At 45.0% G+C, this 23,288-nt stretch overlaps 1 protein-coding gene across 1 annotated transcript in view; it reads left to right on the top strand.

Moving 5' to 3' along the window:
• The window catches only part of QSOX2 (quiescin sulfhydryl oxidase 2), a 60,997-nt gene that overhangs the window by 28,532 nt on the left and 9,177 nt on the right, over nucleotides 1-23,288 (top strand). The window contains exons 5-11 of the mRNA XM_015405456.1: nucleotides 1,652-1,742; nucleotides 3,547-3,692; nucleotides 9,291-9,434; nucleotides 10,164-10,293; nucleotides 12,987-13,109; nucleotides 13,761-13,911; nucleotides 20,265-20,453. Of these exons, the coding sequence (XP_015260942.1) occupies nucleotides 1,652-1,742; nucleotides 3,547-3,692; nucleotides 9,291-9,434; nucleotides 10,164-10,293; nucleotides 12,987-13,109; nucleotides 13,761-13,911; nucleotides 20,265-20,453 (974 nt within the window). The remainder of the gene's footprint in view (nucleotides 1-1,651; nucleotides 1,743-3,546; nucleotides 3,693-9,290; nucleotides 9,435-10,163; nucleotides 10,294-12,986; nucleotides 13,110-13,760; nucleotides 13,912-20,264; nucleotides 20,454-23,288) is intronic.

Raw genomic sequence — 23,288 nt, 5'->3', positions numbered from 1 at the left:
TTCCAGAGGAGATCCGGGAAATTACAGGCCAGTCAGTCTGACGTCGATACCGGGTAAATTGGTGGAAACCATTATTAAGGAAAGAATTAGTAGGCACATAGATGAACAAAACCTATTGAGGCAGACTCAGCACGGTTTCTGTAAGGGAAGATCTTGTCTCACTAACCTGTTAGTGTTCTTTGAGGGGGTGAACAAACATGTGGACAAGGGGGATCCAATAGATATTGTTTACCTTGACTTCCAGAAAGCTTTTGATAAAGTTCCTCATCAAAGGCTCCTAAGTAAGCTCAAAAATCATGGGATAAAAGGACAAGTCCTTTTATGGATCAAAAACTGGCTAATTAATAGAAAACAGAGAGTGAGTATAAATGGGCAGTTCTCCCAGTGGAGGGGTGTAAGCAGTGGGGTACCACAGGGATCAGTACTTGGTCCACTGCTTTTTAACTTGTTCATTAATGATTTGGAGATGGGAGTAAGCAGTGAAGTGGCTAAATTTGCGGATGATACGAAGTTGTTCAGGGTGGTGAAAACCAGTGAGGATTGTGAGGCACTCCAAAGGGATCTGTCAAAGATGGGCGAGTGGGCGTCAACATGGCAAATGGGGTTCAATGTGGCCAAGTGCAAGGTGATGCACATTGGAGCCAAAAATCCTAAATATAAATACACGTTGATGGGGTCTGAACTGGCAGAGACTGATCAAGAGAGAGATCTTGGAGTTGTAGTAGATAACTCACTGAAAATGTCGAGACAGTGTGTGACTGCAATAAAGAAGGCCAATGCTATGCTGGGGATTATTAGGAAGGGTATTGAAAACAGATCAGCCAATATCATAATGCCCCTATATAAATCAATAGTGCGACCTCAATTGGAATACTGTGTGCAATTCTGGTCACCACACCTTTAAAAGGATATTATAGCTTTGGAAAAAGTGCAGAAAAGGGCAACTCGAATGATAAAAGGGTTGGAACACTTTCCCTATGAGGAAAGGTTAAGGTGCTTAGGGCTCTTTAGCTTGGAGAAACGACGACTGAGGGGTGACATGATTGAGGTTTATAAGATTATGCATGGGAAAGAGCAGGTAGAGAAAGAGGTACTTTTCTCCCTTTCTCACAATACAAGAACTCGTGGGCACTCCATGAAATTGCTGAGCGGTCGGGTTAGAACAGATAAAAGGAAGTACTTCTTCACCCAAAGAGTGATTAACACTTGGAATTCACTGCCACAGGAAGTGGTGGCGGCTACAAGCATGGACGGCTTCAAAAGGGAATTAGATAAGCATATGGAGCAGAGGTCCATCAGTGGCTATTAGCCACAAGGTATAGATAGGGACTCTGGGGCAAGTGATGCTCTGTCCTCTTGGTGCTTGGGGGGGTCAACAGTGGGATGGCTTCTAATGTCCTGGCCCCACTGGTGGACCTCCTGATGGCACTGGTATTTTTGGCCACTGTGTGATACAGAGTGTTGGACTGGATGGGCCTTTGGTCTGATCCAACATTGGCATCTCTTATGTTCTTATGTTCTTAATGCGATGGGTGAACCACATCAATCTTCCCAGCTTTGGTTTAAGTCCTATTGAAATGCACTAGACTTTGATAAATTTTGGGATTGTTGCTAGGAACAGTCCTGAATTGGCTGTTGTCTTTTTTTATAGGCCAGAAGACATGTTTTCTCTGTTTGGTAAACATGCTCAGCATTACACAGCTATTATCTTCGAGACAGCAAACTCTTATGTTGGGCGAGAGGTAATGTAAACAATTGTTTACTTAAAATACTAAGTATTTGTTGTTATAAACAACAAATTATCTCCAAATGTCAACAATTTATACTCTTCACCTTTTAGTTTGAGTCCCTGTATTTGTTCATTTCCCCTTACTAGTTCATTGAATGTTTGTAATGCAAATATGAATAACAAGGGAGCAACTTGAACATATGGAGTCCACATTTACTGCATGGTCCTTTGGTCTCCTAAAATGGCAATCATTTCCTTACATACCTTCACTTTCAAGCTCTAACCTATTCCAATCAAGATGATTCAGACCAGTTCCACAACAAAAGGAGGAGTAAGAGTGAACAGTGGAAAGAAGTATAGCTCTTTGCAGAGGCCACCGTGCCCGTTGCAAGAGAAACCCCACCGGGAGTCATAAACATTCAGCTTATCTGTCTAGTACATTTTTATTCTCCTCCCCCTCCAAGGAACTCCTAACGGCTTCCTCCTTCTGTCCTGGGAGCAACCCCCAGAGAGGAAGTGGGAGTGGCCCACGGTTACCCAGTGAGCTTCTTTTTTTTTTTTTTTAAACCCAGTGAGCTTCATGGCCAGGTTTTAATCTGAGCCTCCCAGATCCTCATGCTACACCCCAGACACGCCACACTACACATTTTGGCTAAAGAGTAAGGAATTTGTTGTGTGCTATTTTCAAAAATAATAGAATGTTGAATATTTAAATCAACAATGAGTGCTGATTATTACAATTTAGCTCCAAAACAACTGATAAAATATTTGGGAATCTACATTAATGAATTACTACAACCTAGATTAAAGGTAAACTCTCTTTATGGCAAATATTGAAGGTGTCTTAATTAGGCAGAATTAATGTCATAAAAATTGTAATTTTATCCAAATTGATCTTTGTTTTAAAATGTACCTGTCTGCATCCAAGACATGTTATTATGACAAGAATGGCAGAAATTATTTGATGACTTTATCTGGATAAAAGTTTTTTGTGAATTTGTGAGTTTTCTGCATTATGCAGGGGATTCGACTAGGTGACCCCCCCAAAACTCTATGATCAGGGGGGGAAACGGGGGGAATGTAGCATTATATTCCCAAGCTGCTGGACAGGTGGCTTTCAGCATAGTCCATGATAGGTGATGCTAGGCATGATGTGGTTGCTATGGAGCAAAACTTTGTCTCCATGCCACTGAAGACCTGACTTTTGTTAAAGAGCCTAGAAAGGGCTCTTTACACTACACACGTGGCAATTGTGCCTTACTGAATGCATTTTAAAAACAAGGTATAATCTGCATTGAGGAACTATCCTCACATACTTCCCCATTATTATAAGCTGCAAGGGAACTGATGGTGAGGGTGGTACATATCTTGTGGCATTCAGTTTAAGGGAGTTGGGAGCCAGAACTACTTTTGCTCTGTTATGTTGTTTCCATTCCAAATAACCAACAGGTGATTGTACTTGATATAGTTACAGCAGTTAGGCATTTCTTTGCAGAAATCTAGAGGTAGGAAACAATTCATCAGAAAAAGACTGGTTGGAGAAACCGTGTGTTTTATTGTGACTTTTAGTTTGTGAAAACAGTGGTGTTACACTTAACAGTAGAAAAATAAATAAATAAATAAAATAGAAAAAGAAAATCCACTGTATGGAGACATCCTTAGCTGAAGTATAATGTTCACACAATCACAAGATAAATGTTCTTTATGTTTGAACTTTAAGTTTGAAAGGCATGTTTGAACTTGGTATTTTTTCAAAGTGTTACTAAACTTTAAGCAACATCAGTAAGGTGTGTTTCCTTGTGTGTTTTTTTACCTAGGTGATCCTAGACCTGATTCAGTATGAAAACATTGTTGTGAAGCGAATGCTGAATTCAGAGACCAGTGTTCTCAAGCAGCTCGGTATTATCTCATTCCCTTCATCGTATCTGATCTATCCAAATGGATCCCATGGATTAATTAACATGTGAGTATTAATGTGGAAAGGTTTGGACATAGGGCTTCAGGGACTTTGGAGCAGTTGCCTTAACTTTCTGTTCTGATTTTCTTACTCATTTTACAAGCTGCTTCTTTTTTCCGAATAGTATTTTGTAGGCACGGAGCAAACACATGACATGGGTGCCATAGTCCACTGGGCCCCATAGTTATGTGGGAGCCTCATTTAAATAGCTGGAAGCTTGACGGACAGAAGGACTATGCCTTTAATGAAGCCAATTGAGCCAAGCTGTGTGGTCAGATAAAAATAAACTTTTAAAATATTAAAATTAGTTTTAACAATTTAAATTACATGTTATGTATTTAGTCTGTCGTTTTAAAGAGCAAGGTCCTGGAAAGAGACTGTCGCCATCACCTACTGAGTCCCTCTCCTAACCTTGTGGATTGATATGTTGAGGGTAGATAGATTTGTTGTTAGGTAACCTGAGTTATGTTGTGGTTTGACAGTTTACTTTTTTTTTTTTTACATGGGAAAGCATTATTGAGTCTGCAGTGATCAGAGAAAAGTACGCTAAAAGTGCACAACCAAACAAAGATATCCTGGTGCAAATTAAATCTGAAAGTGAGCATGTTAAAGCTAAAGTTATGGTTTCTCAACAAGGAATCAATAGCTGGCTCTCTACTATACACTGAGCTAAAGGTTGCTTTTCTTTAGTAACAAAGAACTAATTTGCTCAGTTCTCAAATTTACTGTAAGCAGAGGACCCCCAAGGAGTTGAAAGGGTTGTGTCATTTTCCCTTCCCCCATTACTTCCTTTCCCTGAAAGCCCCCATAACTTCTGCCCTTTTACCGCTTCCTTCTCTCCTTCCCAGCCACCAGCCATCCTACCTTTATCTGCCCCCCCAAAAAAAAATCTTCTGTTTTTCCTCCTTCATTTGCCTCTACCTAGGAAAACTGTATCCCAGTTATGTGGTTGGGAACCTGCAAGGACTTTCCCCATATACCCTTCTCCACACTGTTTCCTTTTCCCCTCCTCCCGGTAAGCCCCATAGGCTCTCCCTTTTTCTGCTTACCTCTCTCCTTCCCACCCACCTGTTCCTCATCTTCACCTATATGTATTATTTACTTCATTTATACTCCTCCTTTCTCCCCGGTGGTGACCCAAAGCAGATTACATCATTTCCCTCTCCTCCATTTCTATCCCTGCAACAGCTCTGTGAGGTAAATTAGGCTGAGAGAGAGTGACTGGCTCAAGGCCACCCAGTTAGCTTCCGTGGGAGAGTGGTGATTCGAACATGGGTCTTCCAGATCCTAGTCTGAAACTCAAACCACTACACCATACTGGCTTATGCGAAGTGGCTGCTGTTGAGCCGTACCAAGCAGCCAGTTCTGACTGAGTCATGCAAGTCACGTGGTATCAAGTCCCCTGGTGGTTGCTGGCAGGCCCAATGGATCTTCCTTGAAAAGGCCAAAGTGGCCCTGGAAAGAAACCAAGGCTTTAAGAAGAGAAGAAGAAGAAGAAGGGATTGGATTTATATCCCATGGCCCTTCACTACCCAAAGGAGTCTCAGAGCGGCTTACAAACTCCTTTCCCTTCCCCTCCCCACAACAGACACCCTGTGAGGTAGGGGGGGCTGAGAGAGCGCTGACAGAAACTGCTCTTTTTTCAAGAACAGCTCTTGTCAGAACTACGGCTTGCCCAAGGTCATCCAGCCAGGTGCAAGTGGAGGAGTGGGGAATCAAACCCGGTTCTCCCAGATTAGAGTCAGCGCACTTAACCACTACACCAAACTGGCTCTCACAGGTATATAAAGCACTATTAACTGATCCGATATTTATATTCACCCCATCTCAAAAAGCTTGGCACAAAGACCTAAAGAGAACTCTCACAGAAAAACAATGGTTGCAAATCTGGAGTTCTTCAATTTAGCAGGATCGGAGCAGGATCTTTCAGAAGAACGTAACCCGTGATCTTTTGGATTTCGAGGAGGACCTCTGACCAGAAGTTACAGATATGGGGACATAGCCACCAGCAATGGAAGAATGTTCCCTGGATTCCGCATAACTTCCAACATAGAGGAGGTTGTGACAGGATAATATGCGATAATTTGTTTGGAGTTAAATACCACCTAAGTAGAAGTTTGAATACCTGTGTCTGAATCGGAATAGATCTTGAAGTGTAAATTGAATCTTGAAGTGTAAATTAGCTCGAGAACTTTGCGCAATCATCCTACTATTGCCTGTCTCTTGCTGCTGGAGCAGGGCCAGCTCCGCCCACTAGGTGATCCCGTAAATAGTTTATAAACGAGTCAAGACTATTTTTTTAATCTCTGAGGCTATCTTCAAAATAGTTGGCTTTTCCCTCACTTCCACTGAGTTTAGACAGAGCTGGAGCCTCATGGGCTGGAGCAATATATTTATTACTAGCTGAAAAATTCAATAAATCATCAATTTGCCGAAAAAACAAATATAAAAGGTGATATAAATAAAGATTATATGCCGACCTATTCCCCCTTCCCCGTGCTGCTGCTCGTTTCACAGAAGACTTTTCAAATCAGAATGACAGCTAACAGCCCTGACTTCTTTTCACAGGTTAACAAACTAGCTAAGCAAGCCAGTTAATTAAGTCTAACCTAGGTTGAAAAAGCTAAAAATAAACTTAGTGTTAAATAACTGAACAACTGAAAGAAAAGAAAAAGAAATAAGAAAGGGGAGTTTACAGAGAAACAGGAGCTTTACAGCTAACAGCCCTGACTCCTGCTAAAAAGGAAAAAAGAAGAGGGAAAACAAAATAAGGAGTGACAGAAAAAGCTGAAAAACAAAGATAAAGTATAGCATAAAATTAATAAGTGTCTGATAAAGGTATTAGGTGTGGACTACACTGCAGCTTTACATATGTCGGGAAGTGGGACACCCTTCAGTTAGGCTGTCGAAGTAGCCATTGCTCTCGTGGAATGAGCACAGAGAGGACCAGGAAGAGAGTGCTTAGCTAGAAGATAACAAAAATGGATAACCCTGACAATCCATTTGGAGAGCCGTTGGGCAGTGATCTTGGTCCCTATCCTATTAGCAGCATAGGACAAAAAAGTCATGGATCCCAGCGGGTAGGCTGTGTACGTTGTAAGTAGAATGAAAGTGCCCGCTTAACATCTGAAGAATGTAAAAGATGCTCTCCATCATCCTTGGGATTAGGGAAGAAGTCTGATAGGAAGACATCGGAATGGAGGTGAAACTTAGGCAGGAAGGAAACGTCAGGAGCCAAGCGCACACCATTTGGTAAAAAGCAGAGGTATGAAGGATCGTGCTGGAGGGAAAGGATTTCACCAACCCGCCTGGCAGAGGTGATCACGACTAGAAACACGGTCTTCCAGGAAAGGTATTTGAGCTCACGCGTAGCCAGTGGTTCAAAAGGCTTTCTAGTGAGCTGACATAACACCAATGGAAAGTCCCAAGGCTGAGTTGGAAGACTGATTGGTGGATACAGGTGAAGAAGGCCCCATAGGAAACGTTTGGAAAGCGGATGAGAAAAAAATCGAGAAACCATCGACCATACTGTGATGGGCAGAGATGGTTGCTAAACAGACCCGGAGAGATAGGCCAGCATCGGCTAACGAAAGCAGAAATTCAAAGATGCAGCCAAGACTCACAGAGATAGGTTGAAGCGAGGATCCTAGAAATGAAAGAAATCTGGACCACTTGTAGGCATACGACTTGTGAGTAGCTGGCTTATGGGAATTTAGCAGAACCTCCGAGACACGGTCGGAGAAAGAGGGCAAGTTATCCTCCAAGCAGTCAATTTCAACCAGGGAATGTCGTGGTAGTGGAGGGCGGATGCTATTAATCACTTCCTGAGCAATGCGCCTTCCTCTTTGGATGGTTGGGGTACCAGTTCTGTTCCTTCTCTCCTATCTCATAATGAAGGATGATAGGGATTGCATGGACTGCATTCTTATCTGTGCATACTGATCGTATCAACATCAGTTACCCAGTGTTCTGCAACTGTCCACCAACAGGGTCCACTAACCTTAGAATCAGAGAAAGCCCTACATTCTCTGGATGTTGGAACAACTCTGTCTTTCTATGTTGATTTTACATACTTTTTAAAATAAAGGACAAGGGCTTATACTTCTTTTACTCAGGTCCAAAGAAAGGACCATGAGTGCCTTTTGCTGGGTCGCTATGTTTTCCTTGAACACTCCAGACCTCATTCCACCTGAGTTGTTGCCGTATCTTTAGCCTTCATCAAAGCAGTCTCTCTTCCTGAGTGCTGCAGAACAGCCACTTGGGCTCAGCCACTTGGCCAGAGTGCCTTGGCCATAGTTAAAGCAGATGCAACCTTTGAAAGGTTAGTACTCAGCGCTCTTTGCTGCTAGATATACCTGTACTTGTCTCCAGGTAGTCACCTTGCTAGTTTACTACATCCATTGGTGTGATGCACAGAGACTGTGAAGAAGTAAAAGTGGGTCGCTTACTTGTAATTTGTTCTCTGAATTGTCATCAGCACATTCACGTGACCCGCCTGCCTTCCCTGCAACAGGTACTTTTACTTTGCTACAGTACATTTTGGAAGGAGCTTGAGTGGGGCAGTGTGACTTTGTCCCCTTGGACTTGCACAGTTTTCATCTCTGAGTGGCAGAGTTCCTCACACCTAAAAGCTAGTTTTAGACGTTGTCATGGCTCAGGTGGGGTGTCATCTGACGCTGCCACCACTCTGGATTTAGGATCCCTTGAGAAGGCCCAGAGCACTCTCTCAAGACCTTCTGACCTCCCTTTTGGCTGAATAATAGGCGTGAGGACCAGGCAGAGTACAACAAGGAAAAGGTTTATTTTATAGGAGGTCAAACACGGTGCAGAATAATAACAGTAAGTGGGTGAAAAGAAAAGAAATCAAATGCCCTAACGCGTCTAAATATATACTGTCCCTTGCTCACTATCTCAAGTGGCCTTACACTACTCACCCCTCCCTCGGGATGAGGGTCTCTCCCCTGCAGCAGCCTTCCTCATGGCTCTGCCCTCTGGGAAGAAGAACAGCTTCTGCTCTGGCACTAGCCCTTTTGTTCCCCAGCCCTCTTCTTCCGTATTGGTCAGTTTTGGCTCTAAAACCTCTCAGGGGCTTCTGGGAGTTGTAGGCCCAGCCTCACCTACTGCCAGCCAGGCTCCCTGGGCCTAGTAGGCCTCTGGTGGCACAGCCCAGATCATGACAGACGTTTTGAGTCATGGCTGTGTGCGGGCGCAAACCCCATCAGTATGAATGCATAAATGACCACTTGAGTGGGTAAACAGCCTGTTCTCTCAGAAGCGAAACCCCTGCAGATTGTTCCTGTAACTGCTAATAAATGTTCTTGACACTCTGATGTGATTGCCAAACGGAAGACAAAATATCAGGAGGTTCAAATTTTATTGTGTCCAATGGGTTGGTATCTCAGGGCTTATTTCACTAGCTTGTACTATTTCTATTTCTTTTTCTATACCATTTCCAAAATTTACTAAGTGACGAAGGAAAATTAGCATAACGATGTGACTGTCTAGCAAAATGAAGCTTCTGATTTCTGTAGATGCTGTTATTCCTCTCAGTTATCTTTATCTGGGGTTTTAGTCTTAACCTTTATACTGTCCTTCTACACACAGTTTGAAGCCTCTCCGGTCTTTCTTTTCTTCCTATTTAAAGTCACTGCCTGGTGTTAGAAGAAAACTTTCTTCGCAGCTCCCAGTTCCAATCAGGCAAAACAAAGAAGAAAATACAGATCCCAAGGAGTGGAGAGAGTATGACAAGTAAGCAAGCAGGGCTCAGGTCCCGCTGATTAAAGTAGACGCTTTGGTGCGCTTCAGGTGGGGGCAGCCGTGTGGGTCTGAAGCAGCAGAACAGAGCTTGGGTCCAGTCAGGTGCCTTGAAGACCAACAAAGTTTTCCTCTGGGTAGAAGCTTCCGTAGTCACACACACCCAGGTGCAGCGTGTGGGCACACAAAAGCCTTGTGCCCAGAATAAAACTTTGTTGGTCTTAAAGGTGCCACTGCCTGCAAACTTTGTTCATTTAATGCTTATTAGTGATGGGCAAACCTCTTGCTCAATTTTGCTAGCTTCCTTTGAGTTCTTGAAATGGTTAAACAAACTGTTTGTGGCATACTGAAGGGGGGAAAGGGGCAAAAACTGCACAGGGTTGAACCAAGTGCAAGCCCTCTGTGCTTGCGGAAAAGAAGCCCCCAGCCTGGGCAAAGTCTTGATTTCAAGCATGGGATGAGCAGTTTGGTATGTCAGGGGAGGTCTACAGTGGCAGTGGCCTTGGAGTAGGACTGAGCAAAGCTTATTTATTGCAATATTTGTACCCTGCTGTTCTTGGCTCATGTTGTTGTAGCCTTGTTCCAACTTAAGTGGCTCTTCTGTGTTGGGGGAAGGCTACTTGGAGGGAGGGCTGGATCCATCCTGCTGTTTAGAATGTGTTTGGTTCTGAGTGTTCAGAAATCTTGTTTTCCTGACCTGCACCAACAACTTTTTCCCCCCAGATCAAAGCTGTATATGGCTGACCTTGAGTCCGGGTTGCATTACCTGCTCAGGGTAGAGCTTGCTACACACAGAACTCTTGAGGGAGCGGCACTAAAGACTTTCAAGGATTTTGTTACACTCCTTGCCAAGGTAAAAAAATATTGGCCTGTTGATTGTATTTGTAAGAGGGCCATAAATTGTCTTTCTAAGCCTCTAATAAAGAAAACTTTGATACCTTTTATGTGGAGGGAGAAGAGTGATTAATAATTGCTAAATTCACAGTCTGTTACAAAGGTCAGGTAAAACCATAGTTGAATCTTTCTGACTTATGTGAGAAAGTTGCTGTTGTCCTTTGAGATCAGGTATGCCCTAGACATACACTTGTGCTCATCTTTTTATCTTTTTAATGTTGACAAAAACGCTCCATCTGTCTCCCTCCTCTAAACTCATGCTGTATCTTGGTAGTATTCAAGGCAGGTACATTGCTTCATTACTCTGGAGTAAGCTGGACAAACATGTCCCCCAAAATGGCCTCTGTCTCTGGCCTGGGAACAGGGCTAGACCTGCCTCTGTTTCTTGCAAGCTCCAACCAACTGGCTTCCTGCCCCAAAACTTAATCATATAAACAGCAGTTCCCTTCTGCAGCATTCTGGGGCAGATCTCCTCATCACCTTGATGGATTTCTTCTCCATCACAATCTCACCTAATGAGTGTTCCATTCAAAAGCATGAAACTCTTTTGTGAGTCTCTTTGAATCATAGAATCGGAAGGGACCTCCAGGGTCATTTAGTCCAACCCCCTGCACAATGCAGGAAATGCACAAATACCTCCTCCACATCCCCTCCACACCCGCAGTGACCGCTATTCCATGCCCAGAAGATGACAAAAATTTTCCAGGATCCCTGGCCAAACTGGCCTGGAGAAAAATTGCTTCCTGACCCCAAAGTGGTGATCAGCATTTCCCTGGGCATGTAAGGAAGGGCCACAAAAACTAAGCACTGATGCAACCCTTCCTGCCCTCCCTCTCCTGATCTGCCTAAGTTCACAGAATCTGCATTGCTGTCAGATGGGGCCATCTAGCCTCTGTTTGAAAACCTCCAAGGAAGGAGATCCTATTCTGGTGGATACCAAAGCTAAGAAAGCCATTATTCTGGAGAGCCAGTTTGGTGTAGTGGTTAAGTGCACGGACTTTAATCTTGGGAGAACCGGGTTTGATTCCCCACTCCTCCTCCACTTGCACCTGGCTGGATGACCTTGGGCAAGCCGTAGTTCTGATAAGAGATGTTCTTGAAAAAGAGCAGTTTCTGTCAAGAGCTCTCTCAGCCCCACCTACCTCACAGGGTGTCTGTTGTGGGGAGGGGAAGGGAAAGGAGTTTGTAAGCCACTCTGAGATGCTCTTGGGTAGTGAAGGGCGGGGTATAAATCCAATCTCTTCTTCTCTTCCTCTTCTTTTCTACACAGGCAATAAGATGGTGGTGGAAAGTGCTGTCAAGGCTGACTTATGACTAGGGATGGACACAAACCACATTTTTGTGATTCAGTTTGTGGCTGAATCACAAATTGATACACCAGTTCACAAACCAAATAGGTTTGTGAGCCATTTAAAGTTTAAACCCCTGCTTTCTGTTCCCCACAACTTATGGGTGGGGAGCTGAAAGCAGGGTTTCCAAACAGCTGAGTGGCGGGGACCGCTCATCAGCCATTTGGTTTAAATGACTTGGAAACATATAAAGCAAATGGCTGAGTGGTGGTCTGTGCTGCTCAGCTGTTTGGAAATCCCTGCTTTCTGCTCCCTGTAGCTTTTTATGGGAAGCAAAAATCAGTGGTTTAAATGGGTCTGAGCCATTTAAACTAAACAGCTGAGTGGCAGGGAGTTCTCTACCTCTCAGCTGTTTTTCATGAAAGCAGAAACCCCTGCTTTCTGCTCTCCATGAACTACCATGAGCTATATTAAAATTTGTGGAAGTTCGTGGTGGTTCTACAGTTCGCAAACATCACTTTACGAACCGGCCAAAGTTCATGATGAACTTTAGTTTGTCAGCCTGTTCGTGCTCATCCCTACTTATGGCCTCCCCATAGGGCTTTCAAGGCAGGAGACATTCAGAGGTGGTTTGCCATTGCCTGTCACTGCATCATGACCCTGGTATTCCTTGGGGGTCTCCCATCCAAATATTAGCCAGGGCCAATCCTACTTAACTTCCAAGATCAGGCTGTCCTGGTTGGGGTGGGCAATAAGGTAGCATTGTAAAAAATAGTTCACAATTGTTAAGGACTGTGGTCTATACTGCTGTGTATAGCTTGTTGTAACTTGGATCCTGCTATGTAATCTTGCATCAGTTTATGTGTTGTTAGCAGTTTTGCCATGCTTCAGTTCTGATTTTTAGATTTCTGGTTCTACAACCCAAATCCTATTTCATTGTTTATTGAATGTTCCATTGTTGGTTGTATTGACTCATTCTGTGCAGTCTGCTTTGATTCCCAATGAGAAAGGTGGACTATAAACGATTTATAGCCCGCCCTGAGCCTGCTATGTGGGGAGGGTGGGCTATAAATTTAATAAATAAATAATATTCTGTTCTTACTTCATTGCGCTGTTGGATTCATCTTGAATATCAGCAGTCCAGCTATCCAGACTTTTCTGAGATCTTTCCCAAAACATTGCAGCAAAACAGGATTGGGAATGATCAGAGAGAACCTGTGGGGTGAATGAATGTTCCAGAATCAGGAGGGGGGGGGACCTGTGGCCAATAACCTTTGTGGAGAAGGTCTTAATGTATAGGTTAAACCACCTTATATCCTGGGAACAGAGCTTAAAGGTGTGTCTGATCTCCTCTTTCTCACAGTTATTTCCTGGCCGTCAGCCTGTGATAAAGCTGTTGGAAACTTTGCAAATGTGGCTGGTGAGCCTCCCCTTAGACAGAATCCCTTATGATGCCATTCTTGATCTCGTCAACAACAGAATGCGGGTAAGTCAGTACTGGGTCTCAGAACAGAACGCAGCATTGGTAAAGGATGCATTTCGCGTTGCAAGACACTGCTGCCCGGTCCTTCCCCCCCCCCTTCCCAGTGAGAACGGAACTCCCCCCAGGCCCTGCACCATGGCTCCCAGGAGCCTCCTCTACCGCAGCCTCGCTTCTGTGATGCAGGCAGGCGCGTGCAGTACCCGTCTTAGCTTGGAGTGTATTTCTCAATAAACAAATCCCTGCCAGAGTGTTGTTGAGAATAACTTTGTCCAAGCGTCTGACAACCTGTCTGCTCCAAAGGGGCACATCATAGGGAAGCATCCCCCCCCATGTGTGATTTCGAAGTCCTGGTCTAAAATTCTGGTTTGCTTGCAAGAAAACCATGAGTATGCTGGAGTTTCTCGTGAGTAAACAAAAGTATAAAAATAGTATGATTTACTAAACCATGACAGATGTGAGGCAGTTGGAAACATGTCAGAAAGCCAGAAGGATAGAAACAGAGGGACAGTTATAAATGGTCATGATTTTTCAACTCCTGGCTTTCGAGTCCAATTTCCCCCAAAGCTGATTCACATATATCTGCACAAGCAGTCCTTTTTACCATTATTGAGTGTGTTTAGGCATGAAATTTTATGGGTCTTTCACCCTTTTTAGATTTCTGGACCCTTTCTCACCAGCCGCATCCAGTGGGTTGGCTGCCAGGGCAGTAAGCCAGAGCTCAGGGGCTACCCTTGTTCTTTTTGGAAGCTGTTCCACACATTAACAGTTCAAGCGGCGGTCCACCCAGAGGCCTTGCATAAGACAGGTAAGAGACAGCCAGAAGTGTGTGTGTGCGTGTGTGTGTGGGGGGGGGGGGAGATTAACCATGGTGGACACTTTTATTTATTGAGATGTTTATATCCTGCCTCTCCAGAGGCTGACAGTATGCAAAAATTAAAATCTGTTGTTTACATTATTTATAAATCTGCCTTTCTCATTGAAATTCAAGATGGTTTCAGTCTGTGCAATCAACAGAATTAGACATCTGATAAGTAAAGTAATAGGGCTGTGATTGAAGAAATCTGAAAATGGGCATAAGTATTAGACATGATAACAATGCCAAAAAGTATAATGAGATAGGTGGATAACATTGTAGCTTAGGCCACAGTCACACACCCATCACTGGATCATCTTCTTTACCATTGCATCATAATATAGTCTTATTCTTTGATTTACTTTGTGCTGTTATGGCCAATGGCTAAGACAATAAACGAAACTTGAACTTGAAACTTGAATATAGTCTTATTGCTCTTATAAAAATGTCCTCCGGAACAGTTTTGTTTTACATAGTTGGCGGAATTCCAGAAGCCTTCCGGACCTTCCCAGACAGGCCATTCCACAAGGCCACAACAGAGGACGCATGTGTATGGGCACTTGTTGATCACACCCATTTGCAGGGAGATACCTGTAGAAGTCCCTGCTCAGATAATCAGAGCTCTCATGGTGGAGAATAAGGGGACAGGCGGGCCTGCACATGTGAGACTCTAAGGCCATGAGGGCTTTCCCTGCTCTCACTGGTAGCTTGCCTGGTAGCTGATGGTGCAGCCAGTGGAGTGACTGCAGAACAAGTATAATATGCATGCTCTGCATAGCTCAGGATAATAACTGATAAGCAGCATTTTGTGCCCCACTGAAATCTCTGAGCTGATGTTAAGGGCAGATCCATGTAGAGCACATTATAGTATTCTAGTCTTGATGTAACTGTAGCATGGATTCAGGTGGCCAGATCGGCTGAGTCTAGGCAGGGGGGCCATCTGCTGGGCTAAACAGAGTTTGAAGAAAGCATTTTTTGCATCTGCATTAACTTGCTTCTCCAGGAAATGCTAGGTCCAGTATAGCCCCTAGTTTCTTAACCAAGTCAGATGAACTCCATCAAAAGTGGGAACGGAAGCACAATGTGCTTCAAGACCTCAAACTTCCCAACCAGCATTACATCCATCTTGTCAGAATTCAGTTTTAATTTGTTCACTCTCAGTCATTTAACCACAGGAGTCAGGCATTGGTTCAAGAACTCTACTGCATCATCAGGAGATTTGGATAGAGAGATACAGAGCTGGGTGTCATCGGCATACATAATTCAGTTTTATAAATCTACTAACAGTAAAGTTCGTTGTGAAAGCAATACAACGAGCTCTAGAAATATATGATGATGATAATAATAATAATAATACTTTCGTTTTATTGATCGCTTTTTCCACACACCTGCGGGCAGTAGCAAGGCTGCCCCTGTCCCAGCAACCCCCCCCCCCATGCTCCCACTCCTCCTCCTTCAGGCAAGCGCCGTGGTTCCACGCACCGCAGTCACCCCCCAGGTGCTTGTCAGTGATAGGCCTCTCAGGGGCGGCAATGATGGCCACCTAGAGCATCGAGGGGGGGGATCTGAAGCGGGTCAAGGTGGAGTGATTATCTGCGTTGCGGGGGCGGCGGGGGGCGGCGGGGGGGGGGGGGGTCTGAAGCGGGGCGAACCGTAGTCTGTGTTCTGAGGGGACCGGGCACAGCGGCAAGGCTGGAGTGTCCGTGTTCTGAGGGTACCCGATGCACTGTGAGGCAAATTTTCGTGGGCGCAGGCCATGCAGCCAATGGGATAGGGGAAGCTGGGGAAGCCTGTGAGCCCAACCAGTTCGGGAGCATGTAGAATGTTCTCGAGTGTGCCACCACCAACAGAAAATTATACTATAGAGAGAGAGAGTTTCTATTTATTTATAACATTTTTCATGCCACCTTCCCAACTGATCAGGATCCCCAAGGCAGTGGATAGTTTGAATAGCATGGTAGATAAGACTACAGCTTGTGGAACCGCATAGGACAAATCCCATTTTGATGATAGCTCTCTAATGACAACCTTTTGAGTGTGGGCTGTACAGAACTGTTTGAACCAATCCAGAGCACAACCCCTTATATCTACTTCTGCCTCAAGAAGGTGGCCCACTGTATCAAAGGTTGCAGATAAATCCAGAAGGACAAACAATGAGGTGTGGCCTTTAAAAGAAAGGGTTCTCTCCCTATTCAAATGGTGATTATCCACTAATAGATGTGCTTAAAGATGGACCATGAGGCCAAAAGACCCCATTCCCACTCATCCACAATCCCATCTTCCTTTGTTGGAAGAAGGGGACAGGAGACCAACCCTTCAACAACTAAGTTATACCAATTAGTGGTTAGTCTTCTCTCTCAATTTTGTACTTTCCTTTTCTACGCATTGTACTGATAAGCTAATAAAAGCTACAGACTGCAATTCTAGGCATGCTTACTTGAGAACAGTTCTTAAGAAAAACATGAGAATGAGTCTAATATGGACTCTGCAAGTAGAATAGGGATTCAGTCCTTCTTCCTGGGAATAAGGTTATTGAATAAAATGGGACTTGCATCTGTGGAAACCAGCTTAGGGGGAAGTCTGGGAGGACAAAACGCACCCTCCCCCAGTAAAGTGCTCATTCCAGTCCCTCTGAATGTCATTGTAGTGTGGGGGTTGTCATTGCAGACCTTGGGGACTGAAAAATGCAGTCCTACGATGGTTTACTCAGAAATAATGCCCATTTTATTTAACATCTAGGAAAGAGGATTGCAGCTTATGCTACCTTCAGGCACTGTGTTTGACCCATTCCCTTGGTTTTTGTGATCCCTTCCTTGTTTTACTTGCACCTTTTCAACGGAGGGAGCAAGGCAGTTGTCAGCTGCAAGTGCTGCTTGTAGGCATCAGGTTCACCAGGAGATCAGGCTACTAATGAATTCATCCCAAGATCAGCTCACCAGATTTGCTGCCTTCAGTTCAATCGAGCGAACTATGTTGTGGTGAAGATTGTAGCATCTTGTACTGCCAGTTTGGTTTTGTGGTTAAGTGCACAGACTCTAATCTGGGAGAACCGGGTTTGATTCCCCACTCTTCCACTTGCACCTGGCTGGATGACCTTGGGCAAGCCATAGTTCTGATAAGAGCTGTACTTGAAAAAAAGCAATTTCTGTCAAGAGCTCTCTCAGCCCCACCTACCTCCCCGGGTGTCTGTTGTGGGGAGGGGAAGGGACAGGAGATTGTAAGCCGCTCTGAGACACCCTTTGGGTAGTGAAGGACGGGGTATAAATCCAATCTCTTCTTCTTCTTCTTAGTGTACACCAGTCAGCATATAGGTGACTGCTGGTTTTGCAGTAATAGACTTTGGCTATGTTTTGCAGTAATAGACGTTTCAAGGATAGTTTCTAGGGCCACCCCACAGAGAACCTGTTATAGTAATCCAACCAGGAAATTAGAAAAACATAGCAAATTCAGGATAATTTATGAACCAGATGAAGACAATACAAGGCACTCCTAGCAACAATACTAACCTGCTCCTGTAAGAGCAATGCTGGGTTCCAAAGCTGTTTTCTGATCTGGTACATCTCACTGCCCAAATCTGGCCTCAGGAGCATCTGGCTTCCATGCCAGCATCACTTCTGTCTTGTCTAGATTCAGCTTCAGTTTGTTCCCCCCCCCCATCCAAAAAGAGTGTCAAAACTGCAAGCTTTGTTAAAGATGGATAGCTGAGCGTCATTGGCCTGTTGTTGATACTCCACTGCAAAGCTGAGAATGAGCTTATTCAGAAGCCTCACGTAAGTGTTGAAAAGCATACGGGAAGGCTCTGAGCATTTGAGAACATCACACATCAACTCCCAAGAGAACAACTCTGTTCCCCTAATAGAAAATCTTTGCAGTCTGTCTGAGAGGACCATTCCAGAAACTCCAGGGGGTCCTTTTCGTCCAGTGTAAGAAGAAGGCACAAACAAATCTGAATTTCAGGCCACATCCACAGCTACCCGCGGCAGGAATCAAGTCATTTCAGGGCAGCGGCAGTGGCACACGGAATCTGCCCATGTTGGTATCTCGATCCTGCAGGCAACAGACAGGGCTGGGAGAAGGCTTGTCCTGCTTTCGGAAACTCCATAGTCGTTTGTTGTCAGTTTCCATCTTCAGAATGTGGCCGTGTTCAGAGTCACAAATGAAAGGCAACTAGAGTAGTTTTAAGATGGACATCTGTTCTGAAGGAACACACTTTCCCTTGTTTTGGTGTAAGCAGATGCAGGAGTTACCCAGGTCAGCTCATGTGACACGGGGCCTCACTATTTCAATCTAGTTGCATTAGACCTTGCCTTGCTGCATTTTAAAGCAAGGCTGAAACACTGAAGGGTACTTTTCTGGATCCCGTGTTTGTGTTTGTGTGTCTCGAGCATACTGAGCCACCCGTTTAAACCAGGCCATATTTTTGATGATCATGTCTTACGGCAAAAGAATTGGGTCACCCTCAGGCTGCCGGATTATGTCTTGGGAGGTTTTCCTCTCCTTATTGCTTGTTTTAAATCCCATCTACTAAAAAGCCTGATTGCCTAATCCTTCTCATCACAGGTGGGGTTTTATGATTCTTGCCCACTTTAAAGATTAGGGTTACCCTGAATTGCAACAGTTTTGAGAGGAAAGAGAAAAGAGAGATTACACTATGGGAGGTTCAGCAGCTGTTTATGGAAGAAGCAGCCCTTGGCTGATAACCAAAACACAAATCCAAGAAATGGGGAGTGCAGTAGAAAGGTGTTCATGCCAGTGATCTGGATGCTTCAGAGAAAATGCTCCATGCTTTTCCACAAGTAACTTCTTTTATATTTTGCTAGATATGTTTGCCTCAGTTTTACTCCCTAGAATCCTTGTGGAAAAGAATTCAACCTTTTCTGAAGTAACTCTGCAGTGAGAATTTGAATTGAGCCACTCAGTACTAATAGAGCCGCCTAAAATGATCTCACCTGCCTCTCAGAGTGATTGTGAAGAGAAAGTGGGGAAGGGAGAATGATGTCTGTAGCCCTGAGCAGAATAAAGACATAATAAATACTCATTTATTTGTACCCTACTTTCCTCCTCACGGGGGACCCAAAGTAACTTAAGGCACCATTTGCCCCTCTTCTTTTCTATAAAGGGAGCTGCTTGCAGAAGCCGCCCAAATCTTCTGGTTTATAATAAAATGTTTTCCATGACTTAATTTCCATCCAGGAATGTCCCCAGTAGCCTCTGTCGTAACGGGCACCCCCCCCCCGAGCTTGTTAGATGTGCCGGGTCTGTCACTGGGGGGGGAGGGCCGTCTCTCACAGCCCCTAGTAGGAACCCCTGAGGGCAGTGAGCGATCCTGACCCCCGGGGCAGATATGGGGAGATAATCACCAGGCCAGCCCCGGCTACGGTTTGGAGTATACACGTCAAGGGACATATAACAAGAAGTCCCTTCAGATCCCCTGCTCTTGGGTAGAGCTGCCACCATATTGGGGCTTAACTCTTGGTGGCCCTGATGGATGCCTCCGAATATCCTGAGCCTTGGTGGTCAGAGCAGATGAGTGAGAGAGAGAAGCCCTTTCTGCCCCAGGATGGAGAACTGGGTGACTTCCTTATTTCTGGCAAGGCAGCTGCCTCCCCCACTCCCCAGGTTTCCCTTTTCATCACACGGCATGAGTCTAGAAGGCGTCCACGGGGAAAGCCCCGCCTTGGCAGGAAAATGTTTGTTTTAAAGGGCGGGGCAGGTGGGGGGATCCTCCAGAATCACTAAAAGGGCGTTTGGGCAGTGTTTTGGATAGTTGAAGCAAGTCATAATAGTTTATTTTTATAGACATTTGTATGCTGCCTGTCCAGGGAACCAACACTGTCAGTGGCCACAAACATTAGGAGGAGGCAGAGGCAGAGGGCCAGGGCCAGGGCCAGCCTCAGGGGGAAGTGGGACTCGGCAAGGCAGGTTTCTCCTCCCCCACCACTTCTCATGAACTCCCATCATATGTCAGGTGCCATTTTGGGTTGGTACAGCCTCATGTTTTTACCATGCAATTCAAAGCAGGTCTACTCAGCTCTATTCAATGGGGCTTACTCCCGGGAAAGTATCAGTATCAGACCTAGTCTTGCTCATTGGGGGCTATACTGATTGCCACCTGCTCCCCGAGGACCTGACTGTTCTTCTTGAGAACGTTTAAATGGGTGGAACTTCATATGTGTCACACGTGGGTGCTCCCCTGCACTCCCCTGCCACGGAGCTGCGGCACTTCACCTCGATGTAAAGCCCCACAGTGGTTGTTGTGTGTTTTTTTAAAGTAATGTACTTCCTTTATGTACCACTTATTGCAGGTTTAGAAGAGAATCCTCAGGTGGTCCTGCAGATGATGCAGAAATATGTCAAGGATTTTTTCGGGTGCAGGGCTTGTGCGCAGCACTTTGAAGAAATGGCCCAAGACTCCCTCGATTCAGTGAAGACATTGGAGGAGGCTGTGTTGTGGCTCTGGGAGAAGCACAATGTGGTGAATGCCAAGTTGGCAGGTAGAGACAAAAGTCCTTGCTCCATCATTTTATTGTGATAGTTTTTCTGCTAATATATATATACTAGAAATCGATCATTAAAACAGAAGGTCAACAAATTCCAGTTGGATTAAATGTTTATATGAATGCTATGTAGGACATTTGCAGTGCTATGCTCCCTTTCTCAGCTCACAGCCTTTGCAGTGGCCAGTCTGCAGTTCTTTTTGTCCAGTTTTTTAACTTCATGTTGCTGGGAAGAACTCCCAGCCATTTGGAGACAGCAGTAAGCATGACAACATACCACACAGCCAGCGTCACAATACAATGTTCCCTCTAAGCTGTGGAGTCTTACTTTGTGAGCAACTGGCATTAAAGTTGTGAGCCAGCAATTTGACTACTGCGTAAATTAGCTTCCTCTGGAGCCATCCATCCTGAGCTAGGACAAAAATGTGTGAGCCGGAGACTAAAAAACGGTGAGCTAGCTCACACTAACTCAGCTTAGAGGGAACACTGGTCACAAAGCCAGTGCAGAGCAAAGGCCAGGCTTCCCTGCACTCACTCTGAATGGGCATTGGGCGGGCATAGTGTTTTCACAACCCAGAGGGGATGAGCCCTCTGCACGGGAAACCAAAGATTCTATTGCTTTTTGCAACAAACAAAAAGGGTTCATTAGTACTGACTCATCAAAAACACATTATAGAATTTAATAAAACATCTTTTGTTTGAAATTGGAGAAAAGAGGAGCAGGCACAAATTGCAGAGGCACCTGGATTGGGGCAGAACAGCAGTGCTGTTGTTGCTAGATCTGTCGGCCACGTTCGACCACCAGCTGTCGACCACCAGCTACTGGCCCGCCACCTCGCCGACACCGGAGTCCAGGGACTGGCCTTGCAGTGGCTTCTTTCCTTTCTCCAAGACCGGGGACAAAGAGTGGTGCTGGGGGACCAGCTGTCCCGAAGGCACCCACTGGCATGTGGAGTGCCTCAAGGGGCAGTGCTGTCCCCGATGCTTTTTAACATCTATATGCGCCCTCTTGCCCAGATTGCCCGGAGGCACGGGCTGGGTAGTCATCAGTATGCGGATGACACCCAGCTCTATCTGTTGTTGGACAGCCAGTCCAACTCCAAAGCGGAAGACCTTGGCCTGGCGTTAGAAGCCGTGGCTGGTTGGCTTAGGTTGAGCCGGCTGAAATTGAATCCGACGATGACGGAGGTCCTGTGCCTGAGCTGCGGCAGTCCAAGGGTAGGGATCCCATTCCCGACCTTTGAAGGGGGGCCATTGGTGCCTGCACCGGGGGTTAGGAGTCTGGGAGTGCTCCTGGGTGCCTCCCTAACAATGGAGGCCCAGGTAGCAGCTACTGCCAGGTTGGCCTTTTACCACCTCCGGCTGATTAGGCAGTTGGCTCCCTTCCTTGAACACTACGACCTGGCAACAGTGATTGGATTACTGTAACGTCCTCTACATGGGGCTGCCCTTGTTGCAAATCCGGAAGCTGCAGCTGGTGCAAAATGCTGCGGCCAGGCTGTTGATGAGACTCCCTACTCTGGAGCATATCCAGCCTGTGCTACAGGCATTGCAGTGGCTGCCTATAGCTTACTGGATCCACTTCAAGGTGCTGGTTCTTACCTTTAAAGCCCTTTATGGCCAGAGACCTGCGTACCTGAAGGACCACCTTTCCCCATATGTACCCCAGAGAGCCTTGCGATCAGGGACCCAGAGCTGGCTGGTCCTCCCAAGTATTAAGGCTGGCGACGACCAGGGCCAGGGCTTTTTCGGTGGTGGCTCCAGTCTGGTGGAATGACCTCCCAGAGGATATCAGGGCCCTGCGGGACCTTCTACAGTTCCGCAGGGCCTGTAAAATGGAGCTCTTCCGCCAGGCTTTTGGAGCTGCTGCCGCTGCTATTACCACCATGATCACCATTGTTATTGATAATAACAACTAACATCTTATGGCGAAGAGTCCTTACCCGGGGGACCCTCAACTACTGCCTGAGCCAATCCCCTCCTGAAGCACTTCTCATTACATCTGAGCAGACCAATGTGGTTGATGTTAAAGAGTATTGTTATTATACCTGATTTTAATATGGTATTTTAATATTGTATTTCTATTAAGTGTTGATGTGTTTTGTATGTAGTGTTGGAATTTTATCTGCTTGTAAGCCGCCCTGAGCCGGCCTAGCCCGGAAGGGCGGGATAGAAATTTGAATAAAATAAATAATAAATAACTGAAAGTTCTGCTTTGCAGTTTGACAAAAGGGCTCAAAATTCAAATAGAAAGGCTCGTATGTGGGGAGTAAATTGAGAAAAATAAGTAGCAGTAGCATTCTGTCTCATGTAACAGACTGAAATCAATTTTCATACATAGTAAATCTTAGATAAAATCATGCATTGTAAGATCTGAAAGACCCAAATCTTATTTTATCCCAAAAAGGGTATTTAATGTAGTACTAATGGAAAGAATCTAATTGCTCCAACGTTTGAGAGGCTGTCAAATGGATCCGGTTCCTCTAGGCTAATTAGTCTTTCAAGTATTCTTGCATAATTATACAGTAACCATCTGCTTTCAGACCTATTTGTGTTGGTTGTGTGAGAATGATATAATAGATCAGAGTTTCTATGAGAAATTGTTCTTGTATAGATCATTGATGGTGGCCAGTAATATGAGCTGCTAGATAGAGGAAACCCACAAAAACTTTATATGGCTTATGCATTTTAAGACAGTCTTTAATTCTTTTGATCAACTAAGAGAAAAGTTGGCAGAAATAACACCAGGTAGAATACTTCAGTATTTTTTTTACACGGGTATTTAAGTAGAGGTTGTTTGTCATTGCATTACATGGGAGTTTTACAATTCAT

The sequence above is a fragment of the Gekko japonicus genome, unplaced genomic scaffold (genome assembly GCF_001447785.1).
Source record: "Gekko japonicus isolate JY-2015 unplaced genomic scaffold, Gekko_japonicus_V1.1 scaffold1059, whole genome shotgun sequence".
Taxonomy (NCBI): Eukaryota; Metazoa; Chordata; class Lepidosauria; order Squamata; family Gekkonidae; genus Gekko; species Gekko japonicus.
The sequence above is the reverse complement of the archived record's forward strand: the minus strand, read 5'-3'. Positions and strand labels throughout refer to the sequence as shown.